Raw genomic sequence first — 9,854 nt, 5'->3', positions numbered from 1 at the left:
CACGGAAGGTCTGCGGCGACGGGTTACGAAATTTTGTTTTTTTTTGTTCTTCGGCTCTGTTTCTTCAGCGATGAGTTCCGAATTTTTTTTTTTTTTTGGTTCTGTTTCTTCAGCGACGGGTTCCGAAATTATTTCGGCTCTGTTTCTTCCCGGCGGCAAACTGATTTCGACTCTGATTTCGGGATTTCGTCCCGGCGCCAACGGAAGATCTGCGGTGATGACGGCACTCGGTGGACAGAGGGGTCTCGCTCTCACCTTTCTCCTTCTACGGCTGCGGCGCAGGAAAAACGAGGGATAATGGAAGACGAAGGCTACGCTTCCTGAACTGAATTTTCCTCTGTCTATGTCTATGACACTACATCCAAAACAGACTATTACTTAACTAATGAAAGATAACTCACTCATAAATAGGACTCAACTAATTTCCTCAACAGTCGGGATGGAATTATTATATATGAACACTAGGGGGGACGGGAAAATGTCTCTGTCGATTGAGGGGACGGGAAAATGTTGGCCGGAAACTATATATGAACAGAAATGGTGAGGATCGAATAGAAGAAAGCAAGCTCATCATGGAGCTAGTAACTGACAGACTCAAACAGGGAAAAGGATTCATATAACCAAATAATGTTAGGAATAGAGCAAATCCCAGAGCCCTATTTGCGTATTCCACAGAACGCCGACTCCTTACATATATTTCTAATTAATAAAAGAAAGTAGTCCTTCTATGGAGCACCAGACCCAACAAAAAACGGTGCTCAATACAAATATTTACAGAGACTCGCCCTCCAGCTCCATTACAGTCTAAATATAAACTATTTACTTATATCTCTACGGGAAGGGCGCCCTCAGTTTCATTTGCGTCTGGTTGACGTCGATTGCAAAACCCTTTCTCGTGTTCTTCCAGTGATCTGCTCGAGGATTGATCCACTCCGGTTCCTCTATCTCAATCCTGGCCTTTCGCAGCTTCTCATTCGACACCTTGTACTTGTTATCTCGGCTGTTCAGCAGTTCCGGCTTTACTAACCCCATATTGACGCCCTGGGGAGACATCATTAACGCCGGGCCGCCCAGCGGAAGTCGATCGCCTCTATCCGCTTGCCAGGTGCACCAAAACTTGCCGTACGTCTTGGCCAGGTTTTGTAGCTCTGGCTTTTGAACCATTTCTGGGACGCTCGGGTTTATCCAGTAACCGGCTTTGATCTACAACGCACAAAATACTATTGTTTGGTTAACGAAGTGGGAAAAAATTGATGTTTGGTTAAACGCAGCGAGACCGGACTAATTGATAACAAAAAACTGAAGATGGATCTACCTCATAAGCATGCGAATGCCACAGCTTTTGTTCTTCAGGGGATAAAGTCTCAAAGATCTTCTCTGAAACTATGTACTCAACTCCTGTTCCATTGGATAAAAATTAAAATTCTGTATGATAAAACCATCAGAGAAAGCCAAGAGAACACTTCCGTGTCTCCGGAATTTCGGATTGCTTCTTGCAATATCTTATTGATAACGGGAACATGATTTTGCGAAGAACAAGCTACATTTGCAAGGACGAACCTGCTTTCGTACAAATTCTTTGCAAGTGGATGAATTTAGCCGTGCACGCGTTGGTGCATTACGAGGCTAATTCCAAGAAACTGAACACTTTCGGAAGCAAAGCAGAAAATTGATAATCCTAGCGTACTTACCGATGAGGCGGGCGTCGGATTCATCCGAATCGTACACAGGACACTGGAGGACGTCCTGGTTGAGGCGACCAACGTAGTGATGAGTCTCAATCTGGCGATTCATGTCGTGGCTGTACAGGGCGAAGGTGCAAACGTGCTGATGTATCTCTTTAAGGGGTTTCATCGACTGCATCATCTTAGCTCCCATGTCCAGAACATGGGACTCCATGGTCTTTGGTTGACCGGGAATCGGTGAGTCGCCACGCTCCATCGTCCCAGGAAACTCTCTCTCGTAGAAATCTCTCTACCTTATTTTGGAGTTCGATGGCTGAAGCTTTTGCTCTAGGAGAACTGGGTTTCCCTTCGTTACTATTTATTTCCGGCGAGAGAGTAAAACGACGAGTTCGCCACGTACAAGCTGATCTACAAGGGCAGGGCACACGTGCCTGGTCGCATGCAAGAGTCTAGAGCTGGGCGACGCGTTGGATCTCTCAGGGTGACTGGTAGACACCGGGAAAGAGGCAAAAAACCTTCGGGCCTCTTAGGTGAGAGACCAGAAAAAACGAGGCACACGAGACGCATTATTCTTTAAACATTTGCAATAGCATACAATGTATTGGTGAAAATTTGTGAGAATTTTTAAAAAATTTAATTTTAAATTCATCGGAATAAATTATATTACTTTCACTCATTTTCCATTAGTGGTGTTAAAATTGTTCAATAATACTATTTTACTCAACAATCAAAATGTCCAATTAATTAAGACTTTTCCCCACTTCCAAGTAACAAAAAAGTTTTCGAATTAAAGACCAGATAGAGATTACTAATGGGACAGAAACCTGTATTCAGCTCGATGAAAATGCTAAAAACAACAATACGAGGTACCAATTGAATTTTTTTTCCCACAGACGGCTTAAATTTCAATCTTTCTCCCGGCGGGCAGGACTTGGGGCGGCTGAGCCCTGTACCTGTACCGGCGAGCCCAGTACAGATAATTGAACAAGTTAATCAAACTGAGGATAGACAGCAGCCAGTAGAAAAGATTCAGATGATTCCTGTTGATGTTATTTCCTCCCAACCAGCCTTTGGTCTTAGTATGGTTCTTCGTCGCTTGGTTCACCACCTGCACCAGTATTGTACTGAAGAAGTAGCCAAGAGCGATCGAACACCAGAGGAAGCAAGTTGAGAGCGACTTCAATCCATTGGGAGCCTCCGAGTAGAAGAATTCAAGCAGTCCAATGTATGTGAACAAGTCGGCAATCCCAAATATGAAGTACTGGAACGACAGCCAAAATGTACTAATCGGTAGGGGTTGAGTCACCGGGAGAGCGTCCAGCATGCCGTGGTCCTCAGCCACCCCTTTTCGCTTCACTTCTACCAGCGCTGCGACGGCCATGGACACAGATGCAAGCACGAGGCCGACGCCGATGCGTTGCAGGTGCGTTATTCCCGTTGGGTGGCCTGTGACGCATCTGGCGAAAGGGACGAAGATTCGGTCGTAGATGGGAATGATGATGATCATGAAGACGATGGGAATGATGGGTAAGCTTGCGGGTGGGATGCTGAAGCTGTGGGTGATGCTGGTGTCCATGGTGATGCCTTGTTGGATGGAGAAGGTCTGAAGCTGCGCCAGGCATGTGCTCATGATGATAGTGCTCAAGAAGATTGGAACCATTCCGAAGATGATCTTCGCGTTCTCTACTTGGGTGACCCTGCACATCTTCCACGGACCTAGAGTTTCAGGCATCGATGGATCAAATTGGGTCCTTGTAGTTTGTATTGCTGCTTTGTCCAGGAACCTGTGTAGTACGTTGCAAAACATGGATAAGTCTTGAAAGTATGATCAATCTAATCAAATCAAGTTACCTAACAAACAAGAAGAAAACCGTCGAACCTGAAAATGTCTCTGTGAGGTAGAAATTCTGCATCCATGTTTGATTCCTTGTCCTTATCGACCTCATATAACTCCTCCGGGTTCTCCGGCAGCTGGAGCTTCCTGTTTCTGAAAGACGCCACGTAAACCTGCACCACGCATCAACTTAAAAATCTCATTTCTTTGGAATTTCGTGAACGAGAGCGTGGGAGATCGAATCATTCATTAACATCTAACGCTCTATCTACCTGGATAATTTCCATCGTGGCACTTGTTCCTTGTATCACACACATCCGATAGCTTGGGAGTCCAGCGATGAAGACGACCATGGCAAAAAGCACGGCGATTGCACATACACCAAAGCCCAAATCCCATCCTTTATCAGTTTGGATCCGAACGATGAATATCAAACTTACAACACCACCCAAGCAGAGAGCCAGAAGGAGCCAGTTGAAGAAGCTTGACATTTGCCTGGCTTCTCCGGGGTCTTTCTCGTCGAACTGATCAGCTCCGTGGGATGGCAATGCGGCCTTTATGCCAGCAGTACCCTGAGCTACCAGGTACAAACCGCATAAGAGAATGGCAACATTGACTCCCGTAACTTTCTCACACTGCACATTTGCTTCAAAAACATTGCATAGAGGTGGCTTGAACTTTGGGTAGTGAGCTTGCAGGGCGAGTAATGAAAGTCCCTGAGCAGAAAAGACAGACACACTTTAGTAATCTATCTTCTCCTTTACATGGTATTTCTCTTTCTGCATCATCTACAGAGATAAAAAAATCTGCTGACAACAATGCCACTCACCGTAAACTCTACGCAGCCTGCAACAAGAACAGCTGCGAAACGACCCATGAATGCATCTGCAAGGAAAGCCACTGCAACTGAAAGGATGTGATTTGTGCCCATGTAGTTCGTTAGCATGTTAGCCGCATCGGCGAGGTCAAAATGCATCACACCATTGAAGTAGGTGATCGAGTTCAGAGCTATAGAAAAGACGGCCATGTTCTCAAATGCAAAGCAGGCTACATCACCCAAAAACACGATCAGAATTAAATGTAGAATTAATATTTAAATTATGAAAGCTTTTAGTTTTCTCTACATGACCAGAATGTGAGATTTGATTTTACTTACCGAGCACGAGTAGAGATACAAATTGGCCTCCGTGTTTCCCTTTGATGGCCGGCCTTCCCTTCCAATCCACTTTCCCTTCCACTATCTCACCTGCAAGTTCACCTTTGCTCCCCTGAAACAAAAAGAAGAAACTTAAGGACGAGAACAGGAGTAAGGAGGTAAAATAAGCAGAGGGGGGTTGGGAACTGCCATGATTTCGAGGCCGTCTTGAGAGAAAATCCTCCAAGTGAAGAGGATCAGCTCTGATGGAAATTGTTATATAGTCTCCAATTTCGCCCATGCTGGAGCACAATTACGGCGACACCCTTGGCTCAACCTCTTTAATTTACTTCCATGTCTGGAGCACAATGATTTAGAAACTTCTGTGATTATATATCAATCAAATATGCCGACAGAAGAAATGATCAAGAACAAGTAATCAAGTTGATGACAAGGAGACCAAGACACATAATGGGAGACAAGCCAACGACGCCCAGTCTCATTGTAGGTGATAAACTGATAAAGGATACCAAAGAGAAAAGAAACTAACAATCAGTCATTGAAACAGGACTAATATTTTTTGCTAAAATAGAATTAAATTTTATACCAGGTCAAGATTTTCCAAAACAAAAGACTGCAAATAAGCTCCGTTCAAGGTAATGAATCACGATTACAGGATCAATCAAAGCTTTCTGTTTAAGCCGCTTTAAGTGTTTTTGCTAAACAAATCCCAAACCTCAATACTGCCCACATATGAGGTGATAAGAAAAAGAAATTTTGCTTCATGTAACTATCATTTTCTTACCAGAAAGAGAAGTTAACATTCATTAATTAATAGATTATCAGCAATGACTAGAAACAGTTGAACTTGATTCTACTAATTAATCCCAGTCCCTATAAACTTGCTCCAAGAGAAAACCTGGCCTACTCGGGTTTGGATTTGCTGCGAAAGATGGGAACAGAGAGGGGTGTCAGCCTTCTTTCTTCTCAGACTACGCATGTTTGCAGCAAATCCCACCCGACCGGTTCAACCATGAAGCTGAGCAGACAGGTCAGGTTGGTCTGATCGAGCGGCCGCCGTGTACTGATGATATAATCAACAGGAAAGGCTTCCCTTCCTTCTCTAGTTGGCAGGAACGGCGAGCCCCACCCCCACCCCAAATGCTCTCCCCTTCAATTTTTATTTATTTTTTTGTTAACGATGAAGTCATCACCGATTGAACCTCCAATCTCCAGTGAAAATTTTAACCGCTGAGAATCCTGAAATCGTCATAGTGAAAACGATAGAGACGTAGATTAATAACAAAAGAAATAAAATAAAGGAAAACCGTTCTTTAGTATATGTTTTTGTACTTTCATGGAATACAAGTAGTGGACTAATGCTTCGGTTTCAACGTCGAATGTTCTTCTTCCTTCAAATATCTATACTGAGTTCCGATCTCTCTTTTTGGCTTGGTCGACGTCGAAGAGGAAGCAAAAACAAAAAAAAAAGAAAAGACGGAAGGCCTGCAACGCCTTACTCAGTCTACACCAGCAAGAGGCAAGGACGGTTGACAGAGACAATTAAGAAGGAAACAGATAGAGAAGAGAGATGCTTCGGGGGATTCATGTTCGTCTAGTTTAGGAGTACTCAGTTCCGGCACCCATTTATCTCTTTGGGAATCAAGTATTTGTTCGTTTTCTGATTTTCTCTCTGTTAAAGTCCGTAAGGACGTGAAACATTAATCCATTCCCATAAAACAACGAATTAGAGAAGCCTCATCCCCTAACCTACTTCTTCCTTACCCAACAAACATCTCGATGAGGAAGAAGAACCAGCGCAACTCGACTTGAGTCACTTGATCAACTTTTCTTTTTATCAATAAAATATTTATTAATATTAATACTTAGTATTATTTAATATAATCTCCGGCTCACTGTTCAGGACTTGTTCCAAGACGGTAGCTGAAAACGTAAAACACCGAAAGCTGAGCCTCAAATAAGATATTTGAAAGCTGTTGTCTGGATATGTAATAATGGATTGACTAGGCTGAGTAGGTACTTGTCCCCTGTTTGGTCGATTGAGTGACTTCAGCAAAAGCCTATTTTAGTGAAGTTAACTAGTTCTGTTCGTGGAGTTTTCTGCAAAAGCAGATCATAAAATATTGCTTTTCTGGTTTGGTTTTTTTCTGCTTGAAGGGGCACCGTGAATAGTGTTTTGATGTTTACCTGATTCTTTTTTGTAGATTGTGACGGTTTAGGACATGTTTGGACCCAAATGCATCCTTGTATTGTCCTTTGCATTACACAAGGAAAAATTAAGAGTTCAGTGAGGAAGTGGAATTTGCCCTCCAGTCTCAGTGTTTTTTATGATCTCGCAGGACGTCCGGTATGATAATCTGTACTTCTTAGAACGCTGAGAATCCGGGGAAAGAGAGAAGTACCCTTTACTCTTTAGAATGCAAAAGGCAAAATATACTCGAGTGGAATTAACAGTATTTTCGAGCAGAAGAGCGGGTTTTAATATTATTTTCTCTGTTTACAGGATTGTACTACAGTGTTTCGAATTCCCAAAGAGAATGGCTTAGTAGTCGTTTGATCTGGTCTTTCTCTCGCTCCACTGGATCCGAGGTTTTGTTCTCCTTGTTTTGTCCCAGTTTCTTTGGAAAAAAAAAACCCAGATATTTTCAAGTTCCAACCTTTCTTCTCTCTCTTTTCTCTGTCAATCTTTTTGACCTTACATTACATGGTTTTCAAAGGCACACTCGATGTCAGGACCCCACACATCGATTCACTCTCGTTTCATCCTCTCTCTTCACTGACTTCACTCACTTTCCATGAAAATTGAAGACCTTCTTCACGGCCACAAAGAACATCTGATACCACTTCTCTCCCTGTTTTCACCTCCCAAACGCCAATGTTTTCTCCCCCTGTTCTTTTCTTTCTTCTTATTTTAACGCTGCTTCTGTGTCTCTCGCTACCTTTTACTTGCTCGTCCACCCATGAAGGTGAGAATCACCACCAAGCACAAGACCTTGAAGCCGTGAGAGTGAACATGGATCCTGTTGAGAAGGAGAACCTTCTCGGAGTCATGGAGAGCATGTCGTCCGACAGGAAATGGAGAGTTTCAAACACCAACCCTTGCAAGCCAGGTGCTTCGTGGCCTGGTTTAGAATGCAAACTAGCTCCAGACAACCGCTTGCATGTCTACCGGCTGGATTTTGGGACCCCTCCCAATCCTGTTTGCAAAACAACTGCTAAATTTCCTTCCCAAGTCTTCGAGTTGCCTTTTCTTCAATCCGTCTTCTTCTTTAACTGCTTCACTCATGCCGAAACTACGATCTCGATACCAGCAGTCATTCGCACCGCCACCTCTCTTCAGCAACTGAGTCTTAGATCGAACCCTGCACTTGTTGGACCTATACCGCCTCAAATTACCCTGCTCAGGTCCCTGGAAATTCTCACTCTCTCGCAGAACCGCCTCCGTGGGAGAATCCCTCCTGAAATCTCTACGCTGACCTCTTTGATACATCTTGACTTGAGCTACAACTTCCTCGCTGGGCCCATTCCGAAGCAGCTGGGCAGTTTGAGGAGCTTGGTTGGACTCGATTTGAGCTACAATGCTCTAACCGGTCCTATGCCTGATTCACTTGGATTGATGGGTATCTTGCAGAAGCTTGATTTGAGTTCTAATTTACTATCAGGACCTATCCCGAACAGCTTGGAGAATCTCAGTGCCTTGGTTTTCTTGGCTCTTAGCAGCAACAGATTCCAGGGATTCATGCCAGGAGGCTTACCGAAGCTCCAAAACCTTCAGTATTTTATTATGGACGACAATCCCATGTTCATACCCTTGCCTTCTGAACTCGGGAAGTTGGTGAAGCTGCAAGAGATTAGGCTGGCGAGTTCCGGCTACTTCGGCGTCGTCCCCGCGAGTTTCTCCCAGCTGGTGAACCTCACCACTTTATCACTCGAAAACAATAGACTTACAGGCGTAATCCCAGCACGTTTGAACAGCCTTTCACGGATATATCATTTGAATCTTAGCAGAAACATGTTGGTTGGTGTCGTTCCATTTGATTCTGGCTTTTTAAAGAGACTCGGAAGGAATTTGGATTTGAGTAGCAATCCAGGATTGTGTCTAAATGGATCTGAAGTCCTAGAAAGCACCAAGCTTGGCATCGGTTTGTGTGGGAATAACAACAGAATTGGGTCAGTCCTTCACCCCTTGAAGAGATCTGGAGCTCCATCTCTCTTCTGCAATATTGTCAACTTCATGTTTTCCGTGGGCATTTGGGGTTTCTACCAGAATTATCTCTAAATAGGCATTTCTTTAATCTTCGTTTTACAGTTAGCAGGGTTTTCTTTCTTTTCTCATTTTCTATTTCGGTGATTCTTTTGTTGACTGGTTTGTCTCAGAAATTAGTACCAGCATAACCATTTGTAGAATCCGATGTTCATCCAGCTAAGGCTGCAAGTGAGCTTGGGGGTCTTTTGATGGGATTTTTTCCGTTCACCGTTCTAAGATTTGTGTCTGTTTCTTGTTAAGAGATGATTGCAGAAACTTGTACCATCAACCATCGCACTGAACTCTCATTTTTGTCTTTTAACACTAGAATCTCGGTGGTCACTTCTTGGCCATTTCTTTTGCCTTGAGAAATCCTATAATCATCGTTCTTACGTTGATGACCGTCCTGACTGCCATTGTTCTCCGCAAAAGCTAATGTAGAAAACCTGTTCGAGTATTTCTTTCAATTCAGGTTTCCTTGGCAACGTTTCAGCAAAAAGAGATCAAATATAATGATGCTAAATCGAATGACTTATAAATAAACGAGATACCTTGGTTCTGTGACTCAAGAAATTTAAGGGGATTTATTCGATTATTTGACATCAGCAAATCAAACTTTTAACATTTGAGCATGACCGCTGTAACGTGCATTGCTTTTGTACTGCATGGAACAGAGCTAAAACTGGAAGAACTGGCAATGCAGTCTTTCACGACAATGCGGAGGAGTTCTTTCCTACCTATTGGCCTTGTTGGGATTTACTTTCTTGAGATTAAATTTGGTTATCAGATTAACCTTTTAACAATCTTTTTAAGTTCATAAACAGAAATCTAAAAGTGGAAACAGGAACAGTCTTGCGTCATCCAAATCACCAGTTTTAATTAAAGACATAGGAATAGTGTCAGTTCTGAGGATTACTCTGAAGTCTGAGCAAC

General features: G+C 43.3%; 3 protein-coding genes across 3 annotated transcripts; 1 reads left to right on the top strand and 2 right to left on the bottom strand.

The window, feature by feature from the left end:
- Positions 1 to 831: 831 nt before the first annotated feature.
- LOC137964050 (oil body-associated protein 2B-like) lies at positions 832 to 1,926 on the bottom strand. Its single transcript, XM_068811315.1, has 3 exons — positions 1,692 to 1,926; positions 1,316 to 1,398; positions 832 to 1,203 (listed from the first exon to the last, which is right to left on the bottom strand). The coding sequence occupies exons 1-3, from the start codon at positions 1,897 to 1,899 to the stop codon at positions 832 to 834; spliced, it is 663 nt and encodes a 220-aa protein (XP_068667416.1). The 5' UTR covers positions 1,900 to 1,926.
- Positions 1,927 to 2,583: 657 nt separating this feature from the next.
- LOC137963428 (protein NRT1/ PTR FAMILY 4.5-like) lies at positions 2,584 to 5,010 on the bottom strand. Its single transcript, XM_068810549.1, has 6 exons — positions 5,005 to 5,010; positions 4,676 to 4,787; positions 4,349 to 4,566; positions 3,792 to 4,235; positions 3,565 to 3,692; positions 2,584 to 3,469 (listed from the first exon to the last, which is right to left on the bottom strand). Exons 1-6 carry the CDS (start codon positions 5,008 to 5,010, stop codon positions 2,584 to 2,586), a joined length of 1,794 nt encoding a protein of 597 aa, XP_068666650.1.
- A 2,425-nt stretch (positions 5,011 to 7,435) lies between these two features.
- LOC137963968 (receptor like protein 29-like) lies at positions 7,436 to 9,206 on the top strand. Its single transcript, XM_068811200.1, has one exon. The coding sequence runs from the start codon at positions 7,551 to 7,553 to the stop codon at positions 8,952 to 8,954; it is 1,404 nt and encodes a 467-aa protein (XP_068667301.1). The 5' UTR covers positions 7,436 to 7,550; the 3' UTR covers positions 8,955 to 9,206.
- Positions 9,207 to 9,854: the final 648 nt, after the last annotated feature.

This window comes from Aristolochia californica, unplaced genomic scaffold, assembly GCF_029961685.1.
Source record: "Aristolochia californica isolate CCGP_79_NKW_82.1479 unplaced genomic scaffold, dmAriCali1.0.hap1 SCAF_4, whole genome shotgun sequence".
In the NCBI taxonomy this organism is placed as follows: Eukaryota; Viridiplantae; Streptophyta; class Magnoliopsida; order Piperales; family Aristolochiaceae; genus Aristolochia; species Aristolochia californica.
Note: the sequence above shows the minus strand (reverse complement) of the source record. Positions and strands in the feature narration are given on the sequence as shown.